Source organism: Mustela lutreola, chromosome 1 (assembly GCF_030435805.1).
Source record: "Mustela lutreola isolate mMusLut2 chromosome 1, mMusLut2.pri, whole genome shotgun sequence".
In the NCBI taxonomy this organism is placed as follows: Eukaryota; Metazoa; Chordata; class Mammalia; order Carnivora; family Mustelidae; genus Mustela; species Mustela lutreola.
In genome coordinates, this window is record NC_081290.1 from 192,107,274 (window position 1) to 192,134,646 (window position 27,373).

General features: G+C 46.0%; 1 protein-coding gene across 1 annotated transcript in view; it reads left to right on the top strand.

Moving 5' to 3' along the window:
- LOC131837366 (tubulin-specific chaperone cofactor E-like protein) overlaps nt 1-21,627 on the top strand; it is a 157,887-nt gene extending 136,260 nt beyond the window's left edge. The window contains exons 20-31 of the mRNA XM_059183469.1: nt 563-762; nt 4,390-4,773; nt 6,661-6,947; nt 8,578-8,858; nt 11,666-11,776; nt 12,954-13,156; nt 14,226-14,389; nt 15,041-15,289; nt 18,540-18,702; nt 19,871-19,958; nt 20,215-20,331; nt 20,828-21,627. Coding sequence (XP_059039452.1) covers nt 563-762; nt 4,390-4,773; nt 6,661-6,947; nt 8,578-8,858; nt 11,666-11,776; nt 12,954-13,156; nt 14,226-14,389; nt 15,041-15,289; nt 18,540-18,702; nt 19,871-19,958; nt 20,215-20,331; nt 20,828-20,928 — 2,348 coding nt within the window. The 3' untranslated portion in view covers nt 20,929-21,627. The remainder of the gene's footprint in view (nt 1-562; nt 763-4,389; nt 4,774-6,660; nt 6,948-8,577; nt 8,859-11,665; nt 11,777-12,953; nt 13,157-14,225; nt 14,390-15,040; nt 15,290-18,539; nt 18,703-19,870; nt 19,959-20,214; nt 20,332-20,827) is intronic.
- The last annotated feature ends 5,746 nt before the right edge of the window (nt 21,628-27,373 follow it).

The following is a 27,373-nucleotide window of genomic DNA, read 5'->3' on the forward strand; positions in this document are numbered from 1 at the left end:
GAAAATGGTAGAGCGTAGTTCACACCCACACGCGCCGCACACTTGCCTCCTCAGAAATCCAGGGGTCGGGCACCCCGTTACGGACAGTATATGTATTCCTGGCTTCGAAAAGATTCTGCGTTAGTTCTGGGGTGAAGGCCAGTTGCCATTGGTGTAAGGGTCGGGGGCGCTCCGCCCGCGAGAGGGGGCTCCCCCACAGAGGGCACGAGGAGGGCACGCATAAGGGACAATGCGAGCATGGAGCGCCCCGGAAAGCATGGGGGCGCCCGACTGAAGCCCAGACGCACGTGAGGAGGGGGATGGGGCGTGGAGGCCACAGGTCAGAGTGAGCCCCCAAAACAGGGCTGAGTAGAACACAAAGAGTACGGGAGGGAACCCCAGGAACCGCATCCGTTTGCAGCCCAGCATTTAATCGGGAGGGAGGCGGAGGGAGGCTTCCCGGAAGCAGAGGGGCTGCGGGAGAGGCTGCGCGCGCACTCCCCGCCGGGCTCCGCCTCCCCCAGCGCGGGAAGCCGCGGCCGCAGGCGCGAGGCCTGACGGGTGTGTGCGGCTTGTATTGCAGCCGTCACCTGCCCGCCCAACAGCCACTACGAGAGCTGCGTGAGCGTGTGCCAGCCGCGCTGCGCCGCCATCCGCCTCAAGAGCGACTGCAACCACTACTGCGTGGAGGGCTGCCAGTGCGACGCGGGCTACGTGCTCGACGGCCGGAGCTGCATCCCGCCGCACAGCTGCGGCTGCTACGCCGACGGCAAGTACTACGAGGTAGGCCCGCCCGCCGCGTCCGCCCGCCAGCTCCCCCGGTTCGCGAGAGATGGTGCCTCTCTGTGGGACCACGAGGGCAGGTCGGGTGAGGCCCCGGCTCGCGGAGCCGCCGACGGGGCAAGGCGCTGGGGCTTCCCTGCCCGCCTGGCCCCGGCACCGGCGAGCCTCCCGCGCTGGCCCACGCTCTCCGCGGGCATTTGGGTCTCTGCCCCCGCGGTGCCTTCTCCAGGCCCTTCCTTCCCTGACCCGTGAATCTCGGTGAGCGCTTCCGAGGCGGCGGTAGTGGGGAAATACGGCGGCTGGCATCCGACATTGTAGCTGTCTCAGATGAGGACATTTTTAACCGGAAAATACGGCGCTCGAGGCCAAGAGGAATGGCCTTCGTTCTTCGGGCTACTGAAGTGCCGCGAAAGCGTGTGAAGGCCGCCATCTCCTCGTGGCCGTTTGTCACTCCGGGACCGTCCCCAGAGAGTTCTGTCTGGACTGTTCAGTGCTGTTGTCCCCTCCCCCCCCTTCTGCCCTCCGCTTCCCTCTCTGGGGGGACTTCAGCGGAGAGCCGAAGAAGTCGCCCTTCGCAGACATCACTCCTTAAGACCTTCCGCGACAGCTCCCTGAATCATGCACGTTCTGTGCTTTAAAACCTTTCTTTATGTGCCCTATACCAAGCTAGAAAAGGCCTGCCCTGGAGAAAGTGCTTTGTCTGTGGTCCTGCCTCAAGCCGGGTCTCTGCTTCGGTGACGTGCCCGTCTTCTGCTGGCGAGGAGACCGGTAACAACTGCAAGTACGGAGTATCTGCTCCTGCAGATCTCGGCGTTGGAGGTGCTGCCGGGGACGACAAAGCATGTCCCCCGCCTTGAGGAACTTGAACGTCTGTTCAGGAGAAACAGGCACTTTAAAGAACAAGAGAACGATGACAAAATAACACATCAACGAGTGAAAAATCACACCCTACAGAACTCATCAATTTTAAATGAAAAAGAATTGCAGCACTTTTAAAAAAATCTAATTGAAACGTCTGGATTGGAAATAAATTAGGCAAAAAATAAAGAATGTCTCCTTTTTGTAAAAATGTATCACCTCGTTCAAGAACCACCAGGTTGAATTTATTCTGAGAGTAAATAAAAGAGAGGGAATGTGAAGGTTGCTTTAGGTTCACGGTCAGTGGGAAATCGGCTTCAGTGTCCAAAGACAATGCAGAAGATTAGAAAACAATCAAGGAAGACTTCCGGAGAGAGGTGAGTTTAGCTCTTACAAATACTGCCTCTTTGAAAGGCAAAGGCAGAACACGTGAGAAAAAAATAAGGTGTTCCTTTTCTCATGGTCTCAGAGGAGAAATAACCAGACTCAAAGCTGAAAAAGCCCTCTTGCAATCTCTGCTCCCTGGTCCGGAGACTTTACTGGCATGTCTGCATCCATTAGGGGTGCCTTGCCCCCCTCAGCAGGGATGTTGGGTGTCTGTGGCATCATGGAATGGAGCCGGGTATGAGCGTCACTGAAGCACACCGCTGGTGGTGGGGCACTGAGCAAACTGTGTCATTGCCCTGAACTTTGGGTGCCCCATCCATGAAATGTAGCTACTAATACCAGCTCTGTACGGTTGTTGTACAAATAATGTCCGTCAGGTGCCTCACCTTGTGCCTGGCACTGAGCAGCCCAATAATCGGGAGATCCTATTGTGTTCGTTGTTTTTATTCCCTTGAGTAACATTTTGTCAAAAAAAAAAAAAAATCCAGGCATGTTAATGAAATGATGCATATAAAAGCCCTTGGAACACTCAGGAAACGCAGGTACAGCTCTCCGAGGCTATTAGCACTATAAACATGATTATCCGATTTTCATCAGTCAGTGGGATTTGACAACGGTTTCTATCTGGTAAGTAGCAAACTCACAGAACAAATAATCCACATCTCCTTGCCACCATTCAAACAAGCTTGGGGGCCTGTTTATACAACACATTTCTTTGGAAATAAAGGGAGAACACATCTAGCCATTAGCATGTAAGGTAATCACCCAGTTGTCATTGCCAGGTCTAATTAAGGTAAAGGAAGCCGCACTGGGCCCAGTGACTCCTCTGTGAAGCTAGCTTCATGATCAAGTTCTCCTGTGGGATGAGTTATTTACCCTTTATCATATCCACATATGCCAGGTTATTTTTCTCTTTCTGCCCATGTAATGTCTGACTTCTTATCAGAGAGAGGCCAGACCATCCACTCAATTATTTTGCAAATCTGATAAGAGAAATGAAGTCAATTTGCAAGGCGGCTGGCACCCGAAATATTTTTCAGGTCTGGAAGGAGAGAAGACTTGGTTCCAGGAATGAGTTTACTTTGAGGATGAAAGAAATAGTGGCATCTTGACATGCACTGCACTGGGGAAACTTGTCCTGGAGATCTCGTTCTCTATTTACCTTCAAATCCGAGTCATATCTGTTTGTCATAGTTGGAATTTTGATAAGTCTATCCTTGAAGCTGGAAACAGCAGACAGCAGAAGCCTTCTTGTGCCTAGTTCAAACATCTTCTCTGGAGAGTGCTGTGCTGGTCAATTGAATTAGTGCCTAGACCGTGGTCTTAGGACCAGGTCTACTTGTTGAGACCACACCCCACCGGGACAATCATGAACAATTTCCAACAGTTCCCTGGAGTTCTCAATCTAGAACAAGGGCAAGTTCAAGAGCACAAATTCCACCAAATACAACTGGGTCTACAGACGATTGCTTGTTTGGGGAAGAATAGGAAATTACAGGCTGCCACCATGGGGGATAGGCTTTGCTACAGGTATTTTATGTAACTATATAATTTCTCACCTTCTCAAGGAGGATGATTGGCTCTTCTCCAGTAAGAACAGTAGCTACAATTTATTGAGTGCCTACGCTATGCCTGGAAACATGCCTTATAATTTAATCTTCACAGCTGCCCTGTAAGACTGTATTATTACCTTCAATTGAGAGCTGAGCCAAGGAAGGTTCTGGAAGGCTGGTAGTGCTCCTCAGAGTGGACACGGAGGGTCCAGGGCTGGGACTGAAACCCAGAATCTCCCTGTTCTCTAGATTTCTCCCTTCAGAACACGAAGGAATGGAGGTCCTTGCCACTGCAGTAAATTCCAAGTAGATAGGTATAAAGACAAAGTTTGGAATGGCCGTACTCAGCAAATGTTGAAATGACTCATTATAGGAATTGGTTATAACTTTCTTTTAACCTATTTAAGAGATGAAAGGGCAGTTTTATCATTCTTGAGCGAACTGAAATTTCATCCTCGAAGTGGAGCCGGTTCTTGGTGGGACTAATTTCCCACCAAATATTTTTCCTTTTCACTTACTTCGACTAAGAGCTAGACATTCACAGGTTGCTTGTGCTTAGTTCTACAATCCAGCTATATAAGAGTCCCGGGTTCTTGACTAAAACCAATAAAGACTAACTTGTATGTTGTCTGGCATCTGAGTGGCATGGAACTAATGTCACGTTTGCATGGAAGCAGCCCCCCTCCTGCTCCCTGTTGCAAATGCCAGACCCCTTGGAGGGAGACTAGCCCAGCCCGGAACAGGGTCCGGATGCAGGGGCGCCCCCGGGAGGGACGGGGTCCTCGCCCTGCGCACAGCCCCAATTTAACGCCTGCAGTTTCTCTTGCAGCCCAAGCAGCTGTTCTGGAACAGCGACTGCACGCGGCGCTGCCGCTGCTTCCGTCGCAACCTCATCCAGTGCGACCCGCGCCAGTGCAAGTCAGACGAGGAGTGCGCGCTGCGCAACGGGGTGCGTGGCTGCTTCAGCACCAAGACCTCCTACTGCCTGGCTGCCGGCGGTGGTGTCTTCCGCACCTTCGATGGCGCCTTCCTCCGCTTCCCCGCCAACTGCGCATTCGTGCTGTCCACCATCTGCCAGAAGCTGCCGGACATCTCCTTCCAACTCATTATCAACTTCGACAAGTGGTCGGCACCCAACCTCACCATCATCTCGCCCGTCTATTTCTACATTAATGAAGAACAGATTCTCATCAGCGACCGGAACACTGTCAAGGTGACGGGCCTGTCATTGATTCTTAAGACATACCCGGAAGGAGGCCTTGGCTAGGGGGCGTTGGGGTTTTCCCAGACAATCCAGTGTGAGGATAATAGATTGTTCCTCTGCATATGCCCTCCACAGATGACCAGATTTTCAGGAATGAAAGTCTAAACATTCCACAGGTGTGAGAACGGGCCCTCTTCTGTCCTTTGCTGACCATTCTGGGGCCAGTAATGACCATGTGGGTGCTAAAGAGTCTCAGGTGATAAAATGGTAGATAAGTCAGCTTTGACTCTGCATTAATTTCCAAAAAGCATCTTGTTTTTAAGAGCCTTTAAAAGTACTCTTGGCTCTGTTCAGCTGTACCAAGACAAGCTCTTTCATTTCTGCTCTCCTTTCTAAAAGCCAGGTGAAGGCAAGCATTTGCCTATAAAAATAATGACCTCGCTAAAAGCCTTATGGAGCATCCCCCACTATCAGAGGGCTCCATGATGACATAGCAAATGAAAGAAAATGGGAGGCTGAAAACTGGGATTTCTCTTAGGTTGGCCCTTCCTTAGCCTGGCTGGCTGGCTCAGGTGAATCTTAGACTGGCAGATTAAATAAATGTGAATCTCCAACCCATATGGGTCCCCAGCTTGGATTCCTCCCACCCCTTCCAGGTAAAGTATAATCTGCTCTGATAAACTACTGAAAGCCACCTCAGCCTCTCAGCTAAACCAGGCTGCTCACAAGCCAGCAGACCTGGAAGCTGGAGTCAGTCCCCCGTGCTAGGATCTCAGCTGGGGAGGGGCAGGTAGAGAGCAAGGACACACACATTAATGTTTTCCAGAAAAAGCATTATTGTGTGTATTCTGCTTTCTGCCACTGGCTCAGATAATCACGCATGGAATGTATCTCTGTTTGAAAAATCGTCAGATAGCTCAGTGTCCACCATTAGGCAAAAGAACTGGCTGTATTTTGCAGGCTTCAAAGGAAGAGTCTGGATTTTCGTACTGGTTTTTAACTTCAATGAAAGCTGCTACTGTTTTTGACACTCCAATTCTTCTTATAAATTGGCCCACATAGACACAACTGCGTTGCTCCCAAATACGGGAGCTAGAAAGTCAAAATGACCACCCGAGAGACCAAAACTGACATTATTGCTGAATAAAATACTCCAAGGTGGCCAAAATGGTAAAGAATTATATTTTCTAAAAGGCTTCTGCTTTTTTTTTTTTTTTTAAGAATGAAAAGTTACTAATAACCAGGAGGGAAAAAAATCAATTTATTTGGTAAGGACAGGAAAAGCACATTATGTTCTATCCTAAGGGCTAAGAAAAGAAACTGTCAGAAAATAGGAGAATGATGAATGCAGAAAATACTGTGCCTATAGGACCTTTGCTGTGGGGAGGACCTCTAGTTTGGACATTATACACAAGAAAACAGTAAACATGGCAGTGATCCCCAGATTCATTTTAACTGTGTTAGACATTCCTTAGCACAGGATGGGGATTTCATTTCAGTAATTGGTTTATGCTGGGGAAGGTTTTATACAAAATCCCAGCCATTTGTGTGGATTTTACTTTTGTAATTTTTTCTTATCTTTCTGCCTCCATGTTTTGAGAACTGTGGATAGTATCATGAGTAAATGCCCCTAAATTCTAGGGCAGGGTTCAGCGAGCTACAGAATTTGACCAAATCCACTTGCTTCCATTTTTTTAAAAATAAAGTGTTATTGGAATGCAGCCTCAGTAATTTAATTATATATTGTCCATGGCTGTTTTTATGCCCTGAGGTCAGAGTTGAGTAGCAGTAGAGATCGTATAGCCCACAAAGCCTAACACATCTATAGTGGCCCTTTATAGTAACAGCTGCCAACCCCTACTATAATTTACTTTCTCCCCCCCCCCACCCCCATAGGTGAATGGCACACAAGTGAATGTTCCATTTATAACTGGGCTGGCAACCAAAATCTACAGCAGTGAGGGGTTCCTGGTGATAGACACCAGCCCCGACATCCAGATCTACTACAATGGTTTCAATGTCATAAAAATCAGCATCAGCGAGAGGCTGCAGAACAAAGTGTGTGGCCTCTGTGGCAACTTCAATGGGGACTTAACCGATGACTATGTGACCTTGCGGGGGAAGCCAGTGGTGAGCAGCGTGGTGCTGGCCCAGAGCTGGAAAACCAATGGCATGCAGAAGAGGTGAGAGTTCTAGCAGCTAGACTCTGTGTCCCCACATCCTCCCTTTGTCCATGACAGGTGTTATTGAGGAATGTGCTCTCATAGCATCACGGCTCCTCTTCTGCAAAGAGTTGAGCCCCAGGTCTTTGGAGTTTTCATGAGACAAATAGACATGTCAGAGGCCTCAGTAATTTCTTGAACAGCAGAGGAAGGAATTGGGCTTCAGTGATATGTTTCCGAGTCTTTGCATCCTTGGCCAAACAGAAGAGGATGCCCAGGATTAAACACTGAGGTCTTGGCCAGCTGTCCCCTGGGAGAGGAAGAGCTATCCCTTGCTCCCCAGGGCTGGGTCTAATTGTGTTCCCATGACTTTCTCCAGAAGGCGTGGTTGAGGTTGTGCAGGTAGAGGTTGGTGGAGATCAGGAAAGTCTTCTCAAAAAAACGGAAGTCACTGAAGTTATTATGAGACCCCCACCTCTTGCCAGCTGAAATAGAGTAAATTAAACAAGTTATTCCAAAGGTGCTTAATTCAGATTACCTCAGAGCTGCTGAATTTTGTTACTCTATTTCTGGATCTGTAGATATGCTGCTTTTTCATGGTGTTTCTTTGCTTGTGTAATGGCTCCACCCCTTGTACTTTAGCATCAGCTAAATTCCCAGGTGGGGAAATGATGCAGTTATAAGAGGAGTACTTTATCATAAATAAGATAATCCTGAATTACAGGACCCAGAGCTGGGAAGAAACCTCAGGCAGGGGTGCCTGGGTGGCTGAGTGAGTTAGAGCCTCTGCCTTTGGCTCTGATCATGGTCCCAGGGTCCTGGGATCGAGCCCCGCATCGGGCTCTCTGCTGGGCAGGGAGCCTGCTTCCCTTCCTCTCTCTCTGCCTGCCTCTCTGCCTACTTGTGATCTCTGTCTGTCAAATAAATAAATAAAATCTTAAAACAAACAAACAAACCTCAGGCAATATCTAGCCCAGTCTCTTCCTTTTCTAGGTGAAATGGAAGCTAGAGCAGAATGAGTTACATGAGGGGCCCTGGAAGTGGCCAAGTCCAGAATCTTCTCCTGAGGCATTACGACTCTTTGAGCTTCTCCCTTCCTCCCTTTCTTCTTCCCTCCTTCCCTTTCCTTCCTTTATAAACTATTCCAGCTAGATACCAATTTTCTTGTGATGGTTTTGCTGTTGGTCTCTGATAGCTGTGTGGGAAGTACTTTAGAAGGGTTCTAGACAACTATTCTACCAACTATCAGTATTACTATTATTGATTAATAATAGTAACTCATTATGGTTGTTATTGGTTATTATATCAATACCTGTTCATGGTTATATCAATCCTATCAAAGGTGAACGGTTTTCATATCAATATCTGCCTTTCATCTGACACGTTGGCCACCAACCCAATATTTTCGTTTACCCTCCCTTCTCCCGGTGATAGCAACAATAGGAATTACATGTTGCTTTCTTAGATGGATAGATTGAGACCAGTAGCACCTGATTTACCCAAGATCACATAGCCAATTAGCGTTGGAATCCGCATACTTCGCTGACTTCCGGGTTAGCAGACGAGGTAATAGGCGGGGTCTTCCCTCCCAGCGGGTATCTTGGGTGGCTGTTTTGGCCTCGCTTTGTCTGATCAGACTTCTCGCCCCCAGCTGCAACGAGCTGCAGTTCTCACAGTACGCGGCCATGTGTGATAATGTGCACATCCAGAAGATGCAGGGTGATGGCTACTGCCTGAAGCTCACGGACATGAAGGGCTTCTTCCAGCCCTGCTACGGGCTTCTCGACCCTCTCCCCTTCTACGAGTCCTGCTACCTGGATGGCTGCTACAACCACCACAAGTACCAGCTCTGTGGCTCCCTGGCCGCCTACGGGGAGTCCTGTCGCTCCTTCGGGATCCTCAGCACCGAGTGGATTGAGAAGGAGAATTGCTGTAAGAGAATTGTTTTATTTCTCTGGTTCTTTTCTAAATGAAAAGAACAGTTCTGCTGGTAAAACTGCTGGGGCTAGGCCTGCCTGGCTGGCCTCCTCCTTTAGCCATAGGTCTGCGCCCAGGCTTGAAGAATTAAGAGCTATAGCGGAGATTTGTGGGGGAGGGAAGAGCATTTCAGGGGAGCCTTACTCACCTGGCGTTCCTCTCCAGCTATGGAATTTGGGAAACCAGCTTGGGCAGATGAGGTTCTTTGGGTTGGAGGAGCACCCATTCAGTGACTGATGAGGTAGAGGGACAGAGGATGGCTTTCTGATTGCTTTCAGATCCCAAATCTAGCTCTTCCTCACCTCCTTGAACATGGGTCAGAGCCCAGCCCAGAAAGGGAAGGCATGTGGCAAGCGACAAGTTGAGTTGGAATTGAGGTGACTCTATCTGCCTGCCTTGAAAGGAAGCTGTGGTTTGATTTCTAAAGGGATTGTACATATATTAAATTAACTGAGAAGCCAGTCATCTATAGATTCCTTTTTTAAATTCAATTAGCCAATGTAGAGTACATCATTAGTTTCAGATATAGAGTTCAGTATCATCCACTGCTTATAATACCCAGTGCTCATCACATCACGTGCCCTCCTTAATGCCTGTCACCCAGTAGATCTATAAATTCTTATATTTTTTCTGTAGTAAGAAAATCATTTTGGGGGGCGCCTGGGTGGCTCAGTCATTAAGCAGATACCTTTGGTTCAGGTCATGATCCCAGGGTCCTGGGATCGTGCCCTGTGTCAGACTTCTGCCCTGCATCAGGCTTCCTGCTTGGCAGGAAGCCTGCTTCTCCCTTTCCCTCTCCCCTCAGCTTGTGTTCTCTCTCACAATCTCTCTCTCTGTGTCAAATAAATACAATCTTTTTTTAAAAAAAGAAAAAAAAATCATTTTGATGTGTATATCCATTATACTATTTGCTCATTTTCTTACTAAGTGAATCAGATAGATGGAGCAAATATGTGTAGGAACACATATAATGTACACATGTGTATATAAATGTGTCATATACATATGTGCCCATATGCAAAAATAGTCACCTGTCTTATGAATGCAGTATGATACTGTGGCCAACAGAATGTACTAACCTGGTTTGCCTCCTGGTCCCACCAGGAAAGCTGGCACATCGCAAGACTGCATGCATTTCAGTAAATCTGCAGACTACACCTGACCAAGAATAGGGATGCACTCAATTCAGATCCTAAAACCAAAATAGCTGATTAGAATATGTATCCAATGATTTTGGAAACTCTTGACAAATTACTAGTCTCAGTTGAAAATCAACATAATTTTTTGGATAACTTTAATCTTTTACCCTGTTGTGCTAATCAGTAATACTTTCAACCAGTTTAAAATAAACAGTTTTGAAACTTTAAAAACTTCCCTCTGTGTAAGGGCATGTCTTATTTGGCAGTTGGTGTATGGACCACCATATTTGCAAGGGAGGAGCTTTTTCTCCTCTCTGGGCTTTGGTCTCACTTTATAGTTCTCTTGGGTTGTTTTCATGTGATGTGAATCAACCATAACATTCATTGAGTGGCTGCTATGTGCTTAGCACTATGTAGCTACTGGAGACACTGGTCAAGTGAAGGGATCTTACAAAAAGGAAGCCTTTAAAAATAAACATATTTAGGTCATGCTGGTGGCTCTCCATTAGCTGTCTTTCTGGGAATTAAGACAGGGTGATGCCAAGCCATCCCCAAACTCCCACCTATTTACAGTGAGTTACTTAGCAGAGGGGCGTGGCAGCTGAGTCAGGAGAAGCCTCTGAGACAGCACGGGGTTTTGCTTTGTTTTTAAATTCTTGAAGCTAACTTGGCTCATGCTGGGATTGAACAGTTGTTGTTTCTTTAGCACTCACCATCCCATGCCATGATGAATAGGAGGATTATTACATCTGATAGGGAGAGAGGTTCTTTAAATAAAGAAATGAGTGTCTAAAAGAAAATGCTCTCAATTAGCGTTTCTTAAACTGGGGAGCTGACAATCTTGCAGGTGGTCTGCGGACTCATCTGCTACAGAAATAATTGTTTATGATGCGATGATGATGGCACTCCACATACATTTGTTTTTTACTTACAGTTTTACCCTTGTTGGCAAAACAGTACAATTAATCTAAGTCAGTGCTGGCGAGTTGTGTGTAGGTTTTGGTTTGTCTATTTTTGTAAAATTAAGTACATAGACGTTTATGAGAAAAATAGACCATGAATCAAAACAGACTAGGAAGTCCTATCCGAAGGACCTCTCTGGGACTTTACTGGTCCTAAAATTTACATTCTTAACAAATACTTATAGAGCAGCAACTTTGGGGAGGCTGGGTGAAAGGGAGTATGGAGATAGATGGTTGGACCCTACTCGGTCTGAGGGCAAAGATACCAATGCCCGTAATGGTCGACCAATGTGGTAAGAACAGGATAGGGGTAGATCTTGGCAGTTCACGGCGTCTTTGCATTCCAGCCTCACCACTCAGCTTCCACTGTGTGGACTTTGGGCTCATTGCCGCTGTGAAATAGTACGTAATTTGCAGAGCGGTCACGAGGGTTGGAGGAGATACTGCAGCGGAAGGGTGAAGCCCAGTGTCGGCCCCGGAGCCGGGCCCGATCACTCGTGTTGTCATCACTTTCTGGAAAGTTGCCCCGTCTGCTCATTCGCAGCTGCCATCTGACGACCGCCAGCTCCGTGAAAGCGGCAAGTCCAGAGTGCAGCCACCTGCTGCTGAGCATGGGTGTGAAAATCAAGTCGTGCGCGCTTCTGTGTGTTTTCCTTTTTAGCAGGAGTGGTTGAAGATCCCTGTGTGGGGGCGGACTGTCCCAACCGGACCTGTGAGCTGGAAAACGGAGGAGAGCTGTGCGGCTGCGCGGAGCCGCCCCCCTACGGCAATAGTGAGTGACGCCTGCTGCCTCCCCACCTGGACCTGGGGCCCCTGAGGGAGGCCCGGCGGCTGCGCAGAAGGGCTCCAGGGGTGCGGCCCACGCAGCCGCCCTAGTTAGAGACCCACCTCGAGAAGCTTTCATGGGCATTGAGGCAGAACGAGGAAGCAATGTGATGTCTTCAAAAGTAGGTTAATGTTAATTTCCTCATAGCCTCAGCCTCTTCTTCAATAAGTGATAACACCTAAATGTGTACATGAATCAAGTCAGCCAGTTTCAGCAGAAGCCCTCTTCAACATCAGAGATCCAAATCGATCTTGTAGTCTCACGGGGAAGTCAGGCAGTTTGACGCAAATACGAAACCCTCAGAGCAAGAGTGCCAGGTGCTCTAAGACTTGTTGAAAGCCAGATTAATGGGTCCTGAAGAAGCAACTGCAGGGTTTGAAGCAAATAATGAACACCCGTTCCCAACGGCAGCATCCATAAGGTAGGAAGGGCTTTGTCCCCGCCAGGCACACCCATGATGCTGGCCTGAAGGAGGTGCTACTTTACACCCCCAACCTCGTGCCCTTGGCTGGAACCAGATCACTGAGAAGGCATGTGCTGAATTACAGCATCCTACTTGACTGAAAGTCTCTCTCAGAGGGGTGCTCTTCAAGAGCTTTACCTGAGAAGCTAAAATGCTTCTCTCTGTCTCTATAGTGCTCCTCAGCTTGTGTTTATGTACTCCTAGAAAATGTCAGTTGGCCTAATCATGTCAAAAGTCTTCTAGCAGGTGCCTGGGAATCCATGGGGGCTCCAGGAGCGGCCTGCCTGCGGCTGCTCTCACTGGGGGCACATCCTTTAGCCCCTCTAGGATAAGCCAGATGTGATGCACAACTCACGGGAAAGTAGCTCCCACCAAAGTAGGGCAAGGTCCTGGGTTTGGGAAGAAAAGACAATACACACTTTATTAGGTCCATCTTTTTTTTTAAAAAAGCTTAACAACATCCCAGTTATTGCTTTGAATGATTTCATATACTCATATGGTTGGATCAAAGCTTCATTAGAAATGCCCAGCCTTTGTGAGAAGATCATTAGCCTCTTCTCTAGGAAACGGTCATGGGATGCCTCACCACCCCACCCCACCCCACCCCGCAGCACCACCAACTCCCCCTGACTTGCCTTTCATCATAACCCTTCCCCGCAGACTCCCATGACATCATTGATGCAGAGGTGACCTGCAAGGCGTCCCAAATGGAAGTATCCATATCTAAGTGCAAACTCTTCCAGCTCGGCTTTGAGAGGGAGGGCGTAAGGATCAATGATAGACAGTGTTCTCACATCGAGGGTGAAGATTTCATCTCCTTTCAGATCAACAACACCAAAGGGAACTGCGGCAACATTGTGCAGGTAAGAACATCAGGCTGGAAAGGACATCTGGCCGAGGTAGTGACAGCCCCTGGTGTTTGCACATTGGGTGTCTTTAAAGCCAACTTCAGGGGCGTCTCCTTAGAAATATCCTCCATGGAAAACAGCACAAAGCTGATATGAAAGACATCAAGGAGAATCATCTGGTGTTGAGTGGTTAATTGAACTGAGAGGTCTTGATAAGTGACAGGCTCCCGTCCTCTGTTTGCGCTGTCTGCTGTCATCCTCTATCCTGCACGTTGACACATTTTTGTTACCTTCCTTGTGCTTCTCTTTTCTTCCAGGTAAAGGAAGAGTTTTGGGGGGTAAGGGTGTCAGACACCATATAAGACTTGGCTACAGAAATACATCAAGACCCCGTCCTTTCATGTCAGATTATCTAATGTATAGGTTGGCAAAGCATCTCACTTCTTATCATCCTGTTCCTTCCTAGTGTCATATACATATATATATATACATATGGAAGGAAGATAAATATATATATGACACCAGGAAGGAACAGGTATGTGTGTGTGTGTGGTGTGTGTGTGTGTGTGTATATATATATATATATATATATATATATATATATAACTGGGATCATTAACACTTTATCAGGGAGTGAAAGGAACAATCAGGGGCAATGTGCCTTTATTCATTGTGGTCCTTGTGGGAAGATCTGATAGAAGATTTGGTGAAGGAGAGATTTTGGATTAGGACTTGAAAAAGAAGATTTATATTACCCTGGGATGACAATACTTCATGCTGTCCCCATCTTGGCTTCCCACAGATAACTGGGGCTGGTGGTAGTTAGAATTCAGGGTACGTGTATTCAGCCTCTGTGGACACTCAAGGTTATCAGACTGAAGGGTGCTGTCGACATCCATTGCAATACTTTCGTCATTACTGTTAGTAAATGCTGAAGCTAGCTCCGTCCTGACTTGTACCAGTCTCTCGGTTATGTATGGAACGAAGCCACTTCTCCACTTTCAGGGCTGTGGGTTGGGTTTGAAATGCAAGCCACATACTCACTCGCACATTTAATGATTTCTGACCTTCCTTTGCTCGGCAGTCCAATGGCACTCATATCATGTATAAAAACACAATCTGGATCGAAAGTGCCAACAACACTGGCAACATCATCACTAGGGACCGGACGATCAATGTGGAATTTTCATGTGCTTATGAGCTGGATATCAAGATCTCCTTAGATTCTGTTGTGAAGCCTATGCTGAGGTAAAGAATCTCATGGGCCATACGCATTGCTTTGTCTTTTCCTTGACAGTCAAGGTTAGCGTAATCAAAATTGCTTGCTAGCATTTGTCTTTGAAACACTAGGGAAGAAATAGTTCATATTTTCTGTACCTAAATTCCTTGGACCAGCACTATGGATTAGAAATTTCTACAATGGGGGCGCCTGGGTGGCTCAGTGGGTTAAGCCACTGCCTTCGGCTCAGGTCATGATCTCGGGGTCCTGGGATCTAGTCCCACGTCGGGCTCTCTGCTCAGCGGGAAGCCTGCTTCCTCCTCTCTCTCTCTCTCTGTCTGCCTCTCTGCCTACTTGTGATCTCTCTGTCAAATAAATAAATAAAATCTTTAAAAAAAAAAAAGAAATTTCTACAATGATGGAAATATGCTGTGTTACTATCTAATACAGTAGATATATGTGGAAATTGTGGTTAGGGGTGCTGAGGAATTTACTTTTCAAATTTTATTTCATTTTAATTTTAATGGCCACATGTAGCTTGCCATTTGGGGTACCATTTTGGACTTAGACTTTACTATCATCTGCTTTGCCTTCCCTCTGCATTTTCAGCTTGAAAATGGTGGTAATTGAAAAAATGTAATTGTTGGGGGTCCCTGGACTCATGATCATTTCCCTTTCAGTGTCATTAACCTTACAGTTCCAACCCAAGAAGGCAGCTTCACCACCAAGATGGCCCTCTACAAAAATGCCTCCTACAAACACCCTTACCGCCAGGGCGAAGTGGTGCTGACAACTCGAGATGTGCTGTATGTAGGGGTCTTCGTGGTGGGGGCTGACTCCACACACTTGATCCTGACCCTGAACAAATGCTATGCCACCCCTTCCCGTGACAGCAATGACAAACTCCGATACTTCATCATTGAAGGAGGGTGAGTGGCCTCTTATCAGAGGACAGGCCTCAAGAGCCCTTTGCATAAATATCGATCAACATCCGTTTTTAGAGAAGAGAATGGGAGCTAATGTTTGTGTATCGCATCCATGAACTAGAATTCTCTTAACAGCCTGTGAGGTGGACATTGTAAACCTTCCTTTGTAGATGAACAGGCTGAGGCTCAGGGAGACCAAGCAACTTGCTTAAAGTCACACAGCAACTTGGTAGCAGATTCCGGAGTCCTTGTGGCATTAACTACAAAATGCTTTATTTGCAATGCGATCCGGGAGGGGATTGTGTCCTGCCTACTTCAGATTTCAGCTTAAGAAAAATGTAGATCACCTACACAAAAGCATGTCATGAGAAGAACTGATGGTTGGTGAACAGGACACCTGTCAAAATTTGAGAAGAACTAGAATAATGGAGTATAAGAAGAGAATAGTAGAAGAAACTGCAATAGCCTATAAAACCAAGGAATTTCTTATTCACCACTAAGTGCCTGGCACCTACTGTGTTTCCTGAAACACAGTGGTTATGTAACAGAATTTATGGAAGAAATGAATCAGAAGAAAAGACTATAGACCAAATCACAATAATTATTTTAATTTTTTAAAAACTAGTTATGCCAAGTAACAGTAGTTCTAGCTGGCTATGAGAATTAAACAAGAACAGCATTTATTTAATATAGGTTTTAGGTGACACAGAAGCTTCCGTAAGGAAATCAGGACATAAACAAGTGGTCGAACCTGAGTATTTTCTGCTAGGTTAGATGAAGCAGGGATAGCCACAGAGAAGTAGGAGAGGCCAAAGGATATGTGGTAAGTGTAGTAAACAGGGGGAAGCTTAGCAGAGCCTCTTAGTGAGGATTCTTCTTGATGTCCGTCTGTCTTTGGAGGTAAGGGTGCTCCTTTCCTGCAGGAGGGAGGGCTCCTGTCACCTGAGGGCTTTGTGACCTGTTTCAGGGGAGTAGAGTCAGGTGAAGGTCACCATGACCTTTCTGCTTCTGCCATTTTCTCAAACTCCTTCACCTTAAAATACTCAGTATTTTGGGGGGTAGCTTGTCCTGACCCACCATGACTAGCCTGGGTCAGCACCGACCCTGAGGTGGTCAGGGAGTGCTGTGGCTACTATAATCAGCTTTGAGGTTGAAAAGGAATAGTTTCTCAAAAGAAGGCATGGTTCTGGGCAAACAGTGAATATCTACTACTTTGCAGAGAAGTTAGGTACACCCAGGGCAACTCAACAAGTCAGGGTCAGAAAGGGATCCTTCCAAGCATTAAGATACATGGCCTCCCTCACTGGCTGGCTGGGACTTGTAGGTTGGGGTGCAGAGGCTTTCGACTTTCTGAGCTGATTCTTGGGCTTTTCAGAGGTGAAGGGAAGGGCGTGATGACTCCTCGGCGGCTTACAGGCTGGACGCCTCTCCTTCCCATCGAAGTCCTTTCCCAAAGGGCAAGAGCTCAGATCTGAGCACCTGTGCCGATGCCAGCCCTGTTGGAGGGCCTGTGTCTCCTTTGGAGGATGCAGTGGCATTCAGAGAGAAGAGTGAGTGAGTGAACGTGTTCATACATCTCAGCCTCCCCCAGGGTCTGAACAAAGGCCTTCAGATGAAACTGTTTTTGCTTTTGTCATAGGAGGGAATTGTAATTCATGAGTCTTTCTGACCTTTCTTGGAGGGATTTAGTTATTGTGTTCCCAGTGAACTTGTCCCATGGGAAAACCGATGTACAGTGACAAACATGTGAGCAGCAAAATGGGTTCACTTCAGAGTTGTGGGGGGTTAGCTGTTCTTCTGCAGCTCAGTGGAAGGCAACGATGGATCTTCCAGGGACTCAGAAGTCCCCCCATGCCCATTGCTGCTCTCTCCTCTTAATGCATCTTAATACATCTGAAAGGATGGTTGTTTCTCTGATGGTGGACAAAGGGTTCTAGGGCTTGGCCTGTGTGTGCGCACCAAGGCAGAGCCTGTCCACAGAGCCTGTCCCTGCTTCCCGAGGCCTTCCTTCTGCTCCGTGCATTTCTGGTACCTGAGTAACAAGTCATCTGTCTGGGAGGGGGTGGTCTGGTTAAGAGGGAAGGCCTGTGTGAAGATCGCAGGGCTGTGAGCATTTTAGAAACTTTGGACCAATTAAGATTATTCAAATGAATAACAGTGACAAGGAAAAGTGTGGCAAGTAAGTTTTAATTTCAAAACACTTAAGAAACTATTGCCTTGAAGACTAATTACAAAACCTAATAGGTGTGGGGATGCTGGAGGATAACTCCGGTTTTTAATTTTCCTTATCACTAAGCTATTTAATCCTATGGGCTTGGGGAAGGAAAGATTTAAAAAAAAAAAAAAAAAGCCACTCTCTTTATCTTCATCATTTTTAGACAACTTCTTGGCCAGCCTTCGCACAAGTCATGCGTTCACTCATGCATTCATCCGCAAAGATGTTTAGATCCATCCTGGGTGCCCTGCAGGGTGTTTCGAGACCCAGTGAGGACGGCATCCGGGTTCTTGTGCTCCAGGAATCCAGGAAAAGCCACCTTTCCCACGTGGTCAGGGCAGTGATAGCGGGTATCCGTAGAGAAGGGGGAGCCACAGACTGGTGTTGGGGAAAGAACAGGGGTGTGCATGCATGGGAAGACTTCCAGACGGGGAAACTGCACGTGGAAAGAGAAGGGGATAGAAGTGGCTGTGATACATTTGAGGAACCCCATGTGTGCCTGAGGGAGGCCAGTGGCTGTCACTGCTCACTGGCCCAATACCATGAAGGGTAGTGGCCAGGGGGAGAAAAGAAGCGGCCACCTGTCACTCATCTGGGACTGCTCTGACTTCTCCTCCAGCTCCCACCTGTTTTAACATGTGTGGTTACGGCCCAGTAGGGTTTTAATCAGGGGACCCTCCCCCATGTGATAATTACCCAGAGAAAGTACAGCCAAGGTGAGGACTGATGGCGTGGTTGCAGAGCTGGTGTCAGTAAAGCAGGGCACCGTGAGAGGCAGAATGAGAAACTGAAGCCATGGGGAGACTGGGGATAGTCCCTACAGTCACCCCGCTTTTAGTTGTAGTTAGGATACTAATTTGAGGTATTATTTGATGCTTTTAAAACAAACTATGAAAATAGATGGGAATGATAGTAAATAAGAAACCCACACGGTCCAGAGGTCACTCTCAAATGCAAAGACATTCTTACCTATCATGACGGTTTTATATGAAATAGAATCCAATGTGTGAAGCAAAGATTCCATTTTCTCCTGAATAGGTGTCAGAACATTAAAGATAACACCATAGGCATCGAGGAGAATGGCGTCTCCCTAACCTGTCGCTTTCATGTCACTGTCTTCAAGTTCATTGGGGATTACGACGAAGTTCATCTTCACTGTGCAGTGTCACTGTGCGATTCCGAAAAGTACTCCTGTAAAATAGTAAGTGAGGGCATGAAAATGAAATGCCTCGCTTTATTTCTTACTGCCCCACTTTGCCCAAAACGGGGATCATGATCGCCAGGCTCTGGCTGGCTCCCGAGGGTTCTGTGGTGCTCACGGCTCCTCAAAGTGGCTAAGTTGAAATCCTCCCCAGATGCCTAGGAGCAGCAGTCCTCTTTGCTGAGATAGGGAGAGAGAGAATGTGATAGAATAATGTCCATTTACTCCTCTTGTCTGTCTCTGAACTGTCCGTCTGTCGTGGGCATAGCACTAGACCAGGGTTTCTCAGCACTACTGACCTTTTGGACCAAATTATTCTTGGTTGTAGGGACTGTTCTGTGTGTTGTAAGATGTTTAGCAGCAACGTTGGCCTCTACCCACTAGAAGCAAAAGCCCCTTCTCCCCAGTTGCCACACTCCAGAATTCCTCCCAGAATTGCCAAATACCCCTCCAGGGTATCTGGCAGGGGGAAGGGGCAAAACTGGCCCCGTTTGAGGACCTTTGCACCCACACCAGAGTCTCAAGGAGCCAAGCCACCTGGATCTGAAGGGAACCGTGGGGGCCAAGCTCCAGCACATGATCGAAACAAACTCCAGGGTTCAGGGTACTTTATCTAGGCATTCTTTAGACCGTGACTCTCCTGCAGCTCATCCAGACCCACGCCAGGGCCTGAGGCTCCGTAGGGGCTCCTGGAGGGGCTGCTGGAATGAGGTGGCAAGCCAATTCCCCCTTCCATGCCAGGCTTACATCCCCACCACAGACACCGGCGTCCCTAAGACTTCACTGCCCTGGGATGTGCTCCCTAATCTTTAACACTCCAGCCCTGTGCATCCCCAGCCTTTGCAGAATCAAGCTGTGAATCGTGGCCAAGCCACTTAGACATGCAGCTGCCTACCCTGTTGCCAGATGCAATCCAACAATCCTCATCCCTGGGAAGGGAGCCTCTTTGAATCGAAGTCTTATGTGGAGAATATATTTAATTCTGTTCAACATAAAGCCCTGAGTCCCAGTGGGCTTCAGGATCAAGAATGCATTGGTTCTAATTAATCGGAGCAGCAATAGCGCTCGAGGCTGGAACCGCTGCCTCTTTTGGAGGCTGGAGATGTGGTGAAGAATAAGTTATCGGCTTAATTGTCTGAAATTTTCCCTCCGGTGTTCTGTCTTTCAGACTTGCCCACAAAATTCCAGGATTGCCACGGATTATACCAAAGAACCTAAAGAACAGATCATTTCAGTGGGACCTATTAGGAGAAAAAGTATGTATGTCCCTCAAAACACATGATAAATTATTAAAACAATGGGATTTAAAGGCTCGGACTAACTCTTGGGTGCGGTTCCACTACAACGTGAAGCTGGTGACCGACCAAAAGTGGAGGACCCCACAGTGAAACCTTTTCATTGGCTCCGAAAGTGCCACAGTGGCACTGTGATTTTCTTCTTGCTGTCCTCTGTTTAAAGCTTTGCCCCAAAATCCACGTCCAAGATTTGACCTGACCAGCTGCTCTTTTTTAGGGCTGGACTGGTGTGAGGACAACGGAGGGTGTGAACAGATTTGCACAAGCCGAGTCGACGGGCCTCTGTGCAGCTGTGTGACGGGGACCCTGCAGGAGGACGGCAAGAGCTGTAGAGGTAGATGCATGCCCTGTCCTGGGCAGGCGGCTGGGCATGGGGAGCCCTTTCCCCTGAGGAGGGGATGCTCACACGGGAAGCCCACTCAGTCAGCAACTGGCTTATGAAAATTCCAGAAATCAAGATGGAGACATGAGGGGAATGCCAATGAATTCTAGCACCATCTTGGTGAGCTCTATTTCAGGACCAAATATTGGCCTTAAATCTGGTCACCAAGTCTACCTGGGCTGGGACTGGGACTGGGATGGTTGATCCAACAAACCAAGATTTCTTGCAGTTGCCTTAGCACATGGGTTTCCCTGAGGTTAGCAGGACTTTGCTAAAGGTCGAGTTAATTCTGCTTCTTTCCTGCCTTGGTCAGCACCATTTGGAGAAAGTGAGTTCTTGGCAATGAAGAGAGTGGGTTCATTCATTTAGCTGAGCACCACAGATTTCTGATTCCTATCAAAGAACTATCTCTCTTCATAGGACTTACTATGTTCCTCTCTGTTCACAGCCTCTAATTCTTCTATTGAACTTCAAGTTTGGACGCTGCTTCTCATCATGACCCAGATTTCACTATGGCATTTTGTCTATAAATCAGGCACGACCTCATAATTAACTCAAGGTTGCTATATAAAGTACTGTAATTTACTTACTTCAACCCCCTGTAGGATAAAATGTGTGTGCCCTTAAGTCAAAGCCTGATTGAAAGTGTCCAGCATCTCAAAGCGATACCACCTGCCTCCAACAGTCAGAGTCCCAGAAATGTGTGAAATGCCCACCTCCTCTTTCAGAGTACGCAATGGGGCTTCCAAAAGTCAGTTGCGGAAAGCAGGTATCTTGCCCAAAATGTCCAAACTGTTGTCACTGGAAACTTTGGTTCCCATGAAAAACCAATAAAGAAAAAACAAACAAACACCTCTGGTTAGGGAAGTCTGACCAGAAGTCTAATCAGAAAAATCTCTCAAGCCGGTGCTATTTCTGGATCACAGTTTTTTATCGAGGAAGGGCCTATCAGAGCAATCTCAAGAAGCATTTACTGGAAGGTCTGACTCTCTCTAAGGAATCTTTCTGATGTTTGGAAGTGTCTGATCTATGATACGCATGTGCTGCTCACTCCTGTTTCTGATGAGCTCCTTCACTACCCTTGTGTCCCTCCACCTTGCCACGGCAGCTTGGCCACTCGGGATACTGTTTGCAGACCTGGGGAACCCCACCTCCCATCCCACACCCAGACCCTTCTCTCTGACAAATCAACCAAATAATTTTTAATGTGTTTTATGCTTAAATAAACTTCATGTTCAAGTACTCTCAGTACTTGGTGACTGGTATCATTCTTTTTTTTTTTTTTTTTTTTTTAAAGATTTTATTTATTTATTTGACAGAGAGAGATCACAAGTAGGCAGAGAGGCAGGCAGAGAGAGGAGGAAGCAAGCTCCCTGCTGAGCAGAGAGCCCGATGCGGGACTAGATCCCAGGACCCTGAGATCATGACCTGAGCCGAAGGCAGCGGCTTAACCCACTGAGCCACCCAGGCGCCCATATCATTCTTATGATGTTAAGCTTTGCATATTACATTGCGTGGTCTGATTTCATAAAAGCAGCAGCTGTTGGGCCACGTAGACCCCCACTGCCCAGAGCTTGAATGTGTTTTCTCATGTGTCCTTACAGAGCATTAGGACATGAACATGTAGGGTGGCAGAGAATCAGGGAGCGTTGTCTTTTGTACATAGTACAAACCAGGGCCCTGCTGAACACAGTCCGTGGACTGCCTCTCTTTTTCAGGTTCAAAACAAAAACCCACTTGGAGTTTATTTTGAAGATGTTTGGATTTAAGCAGATGGTATTTTTGCATTTTTCTGGGAACTCTGTGAAAAGCTGAGCATAAATCCTCATGTCCTTGCCTGTGGGTGTGGATATGATTGGTGTTGTCTTGTGTGTAACGGGTACCACATCACACTGGAGCTGGGCTGAAGAAGTTGGAGTGTAGATGGAGTCTGTGCCAGGATGCTTTGACCTCCCATCTTCTGGGAGGATTAACAAGTTCTAGCTTGTCTTGCCGGTTACATGTGGTGGCTTAGAGAGCAGCTGGTGTTGGAGAAAAAGATGTGTCTACGTTAGCTTGGACATTTTGAGATGTGGAGAAATGCTGAGCATTGGGAGGGAACTCAAATGTCTCTTGCAAGTGAGACACAACGTGGCTTCCTCACCAAGAGAGAAATCGATGTTCCCTGCATGTCCTATTTTCACATGAAAAACTGTCTTGTTGATGCAGTTGATGGTTCAGGTGTTCACAATCAGATTCTGAATTGAACACAAGAATGTCTCATTGATTCTTTTATTTGATTCCCTGAGATGGGTCTCAGCTAAAAACACATAAGGAGGAAGTGTTTTCATATTTAATAACTTGCTTTTATTGATTTTCTTATCAAAGTCATTAGAAAGTTCTGAATGAAAGACTATAATTTGTTGGGCTTTAGCTTTTTTTTTTTTTTTTTTTAACTCTTCTAATTAAAACTGTTCCTGCCACAATTTTTTTCTTGGCCTTTGGTTTGTCATTTGGTTGACATCCAGGCACGTCTATCATTAGGAGAAGCTGGGTTGTGGTGCTGTAACAGAACACCTCAGAATCTCAGTGGCTTAAACACTAAGATTTCGGGGTACCTGGCTGACTCAGATGGTTAAGCGTCTGCCTTCGACGCAGGTCGTCATCCCAGGGCCCTGGGATCGAGTCCCACATCGGGCTCCTTGCTCAGTGGGGAGTCTGCTTATCCCTTTCCCTCTGCCTCTCCCCAACTTGTGCACTCTCTCTCTCTCTCGCTCTCTCTCTCAAATGGATAAATAAAATCTTTTTTAAAAACCCACTAAGGATTCTTTCTTGCCTATGCCAGTGGGCTTTGGTCCTATGAAATGATCACCACAATAAGTCTAGTTAACATCTGTTACCTTGCATAGTTACAAATATTTTTTCTTGTGATAAGAAATTTTCAAGATCTCTCTTTACTGACTTTCAAATATGCAACACAGTATTATTAACTATAGTGGCCGTGCTCTCCATCACATCCTCAAGACTTGCTTATTCGCTAACTGGAAACTTGTACACTTTGACTCCATCAGTCATGTTGTCCACTGCCCCCCGCCCACTTCTGGCAAGTCTCCATATCTGTGAACTCTCTTTCTTTTCACTTTTTCTTAAGAATCTATGTCTAAGTGAGATTATGCAGGAATTTTCTTCCTTTGACTTATTTCACTTAGCTTAACGCCCTCCAGGTCCATCCATGATGTAGCAAATGGCAAGATTTCCTTCTTTATTCTGTGGCTGAATAAGAGAGAGAGGGAGTGTGTGTGTGTGTGTGTGTGTGTGTGTGTGTGTGCGCGCGCTCATGTGTATATGTGTATCAGCAGTTCTTGATCCGTTTGTCCATCGAGGGACTCAGGTTGTTTCTGTAGGTTGGCTATTGTAAGTAACACTGCAGCGAACCTGGGCTCTCAGTTAACTTTCCAAGTTAGTGGTTTGTCTCTTTTGCATGATTACCCAGAAGTGGAATTGCTGGATTGTACGCTAGTCCTACCTTTAGTTTTTTGAGGAACCTCTGTACTGTTTTCCATGGCGGCGGCCCCAAGTTACATTCCCCCCAGCCCTGTTCCCTTTTCTCCAGATCCTCGCCAACACTTGTTATCTCTTGAGACTTCGTTGTCTCCTGATGCTGCCAGGTCAACACCAGGCTTTAGGGCTTACCTAGGCAGGGGGAGAAAAGGCGGAGACTCACATCCTGGAAGGGATACCATGTCACTTCTGTTCCCATTTCCTTGTCCGTAGCAGTTTTGTGGCTGTAACTAACTGAGAGCAGCGAAGAACGAGCTTCTGGTGAGCCAGAGGACAGAAGAACTAGAAATCACAGGGATAGCTGTCACGTGATCTTTGAGGCAGTCACTCCTATATGTATTCAAGGGAAATATTTTTACAGAACTAAAACCAAACAGACCCTTCATCTGACTATCTGGAAGGCAGAATCGGAAGATGATCTTGACCCTTCCACCAATTCTGCACTTGAAACAAATTCCTCCACAGCGTGATGCCTTAACTTTCCTTCTGTAATGGGAGAATATGAAGCTTCTTTTCAATATTGTTATGTTAGAAAGTGAGACTATACAATTGTAAATCATACGACAGTATATATTTAGATTCACTCCTGAACATTGCCTTTTCCTGTCACTCAGAAAGATTTGCCTCAAGGAAGTGGGGGGAAAAGAAAAGTCACTTGCTTAGCAAAGGTTAAAAGGAAGTTAATTGGGAATCTTATTAGCTTGGTATTTGTCTGCTATCAAAAGAAACAACATCTTGGGGTCTGGCATTTCTGACAATTGGGAATTCTATAATTAGTTTCTTAACCAGTGGTAGGTATGTGCGCTACTCAAAGTCCTGATGGCAAAACTTGAGAGCATTAATTGTTTTACATTGTCTAATATTCTAGCTATTTTTAGTACCATTTGACATTTAGTGGGAGCTTGAAATCTTTCTTTCAACCAAAGGAATTTAGTAATTATCCAAAGATGATACTCATGCAGGTTTAGGGTAATAAAGAATTACTTGTTTACTATTTCTGAATTAATTTAGCATCTACCCGATGCTGAAGCTTCCAGCCTCTCTCCTGGAACTCAGGGGATTTCTGTACCCCGTATTTCATTGTAATTTGGCCCTGGTTTGGAGAACACGATGGCATTTTTCAGTGCCCCATGCACTGGTATCTGCGACACAACAGAGGGGAAAAAAAGAAGATCAAACAGCGCCCTCTAGTGTCCCCTTTTAATTTTTTTGCATGAAACCCAAATGTCTATTGAACCACACCAATCAAAATATGATTTCTCCCCCTCCTCGAAACCTCAGATGCAGAACGTTACCAGAATATAGCTTTAAAGAACACACTAAATGCCAAGGACATTTTCTGGGAAACCGTGTGAGATTTATTTTAATGCACACAGTACGCATCATTCCAGGAAAATACCAGCTTTTGGCATCCCATGCAAATTTTGCCCTTAATATCTATTACTCTAACACGTTGACAAAAATAGCTGTCGGGGAAAATTAACTATCTCTTTAAAATGTTGAGAAATAAACAATGTGATCAAGAGACGCCCATGAATTATTTAGTGGTCTTTTCCCCCAGCAGAATGTGAAATACTTTCACATGCATCCGACTAATGGAAGACTGTGTTTGTGATGGTTTAATTATGTTTGCTGAAATACGATTCTCATATAAGACAACATCTCCATGGCAGAGGGACAGATCTCTGTGTCTATAGATAGACATAAAACACAAAAAGACTCATCGTTCCGTGAAGAACTCGGCAATCAAATTCTATTTGCTAAGGAAACAAATGAAGGGAGAGCGTTCACTGTACGTTTTGTTATTTCTGTTTGCATGTAGCCTCTGGGTCAACCACTGTTTTATCTGTTAGTGTAGAACATTGATTGCGAAATAGTTTTGAAACTAAGATGTTCTCTCATTAGATGAAATCACAGTACCTTATGGTCCTGTAGCATCTTTCATAACTTCTAGTGCTTTCCTACCTATATTTAATATTTTTCAATTCTAAATCGTGCTGCATTTTGACAGGGAAATTAGAGGAAGGGTGTTAAATTGAAGTTGAATTGCACATACACCAGCATAAAGTACTAACTCAAGAAAAAGCCCCACCCATCCGTATATGTGAGCTCATGCCTGTAGGTTTATCTCATAATTTCCAACTGGTAATGAGACAGTTAGGATGATAGTAGCCTTTCAAGTCTTTTAAGCCTTTTAGGAACAAAGAACCTAGACAAAGAAGCCTTGAAATTTTCCCCCTTACTCTTGAATTTCTTCCTGGGATAGTATAATGTACAAAAATACACAGATATGACCCTATTCTGATTAGGCAGAAATCTATCAAAAGGGAAAGTATATTTCATTACTTTAGGTCTTGAAAATCTTTGCATTGGATCTATCCAGAACTCATAGAAGTCTTTGATTTAAAGACTATATTCATAAAGAAATATACTATTAATTAATATATTAAGCAAAGGCAGAAAATGCATGGTTCCCAGTATTTTCCTCTGACCTGCCATAAACATTCTTTTTTTTTTTTTTTTTTTAAAGATTTTATTTATTTATTTGTCAGAGAGAGAGAGAGTGAGAGCGAGCACAGGCAGACAGAGTGGAAGGCAGAGTCAGAGGGAGAAGCAGGCTCCCTGCGGAGCAAGGAGCCCGATGTGGGACTCGATCCCAGGACGCTGGGATCATGACCTGAGCCGAAGGCAGCTGCTTAACCAACTGAGCCACCCAGGCGTCCCTGCCATAAACATTCTTAATGCAACCACCTGTCCTGGTCCTTAAATGTATTATACATATCTACACAGACCATTGAACTCAAAGAGTTACAAGTATGTATTCAATCACGCCATCTATGGGTCTCTGTGTTCATGACTGCAAAATGCTATAAGGAATAGCTCTGGCCACGCAAGGGAGAAAGCCTGCTCTCCTGAAGAATCCTGATCAGAAAGCAATTTGGCAAACTAATTCGACAAGGGGAACATGATTGAACACATAATGTGAAAATGTCTAGGTGTCATATGGGAATATTCAAGGCATAAAATGAAGTGAAGGAGAACTGTGAGAGTATTCTGAATATTAATTCAAAATCAGTGGAGCCTAGAGATGCCCGGCCACTGTAGACTTTACTCCCAACTCCTACGTGTTAGCATTTTTGAATCATACTTTCAGCCTCATCCTTTTTATAAACAATGACTTTCACTAAGTAACTTTACGTGGAATCCAAGAACTGAGTCAATGGAGGGAGAGAAATCTTAGCCCCGGACCACAGTGAATAATTTACCCAATGACTGCAATCAGTTTAAATGCATGCTATTTAGGCAAATCCCCCTGAAAAGCCCAGGCTGCCTAAATCATTGGGAAACACATCATCATATGAGTCTAAATATTTCTTATTTTAGGAAAGGCAGTTTCCAACAGTCACAACACATGAGGACCTCGTGGTATTTCTAGGCATTATCCTCTAGAAAC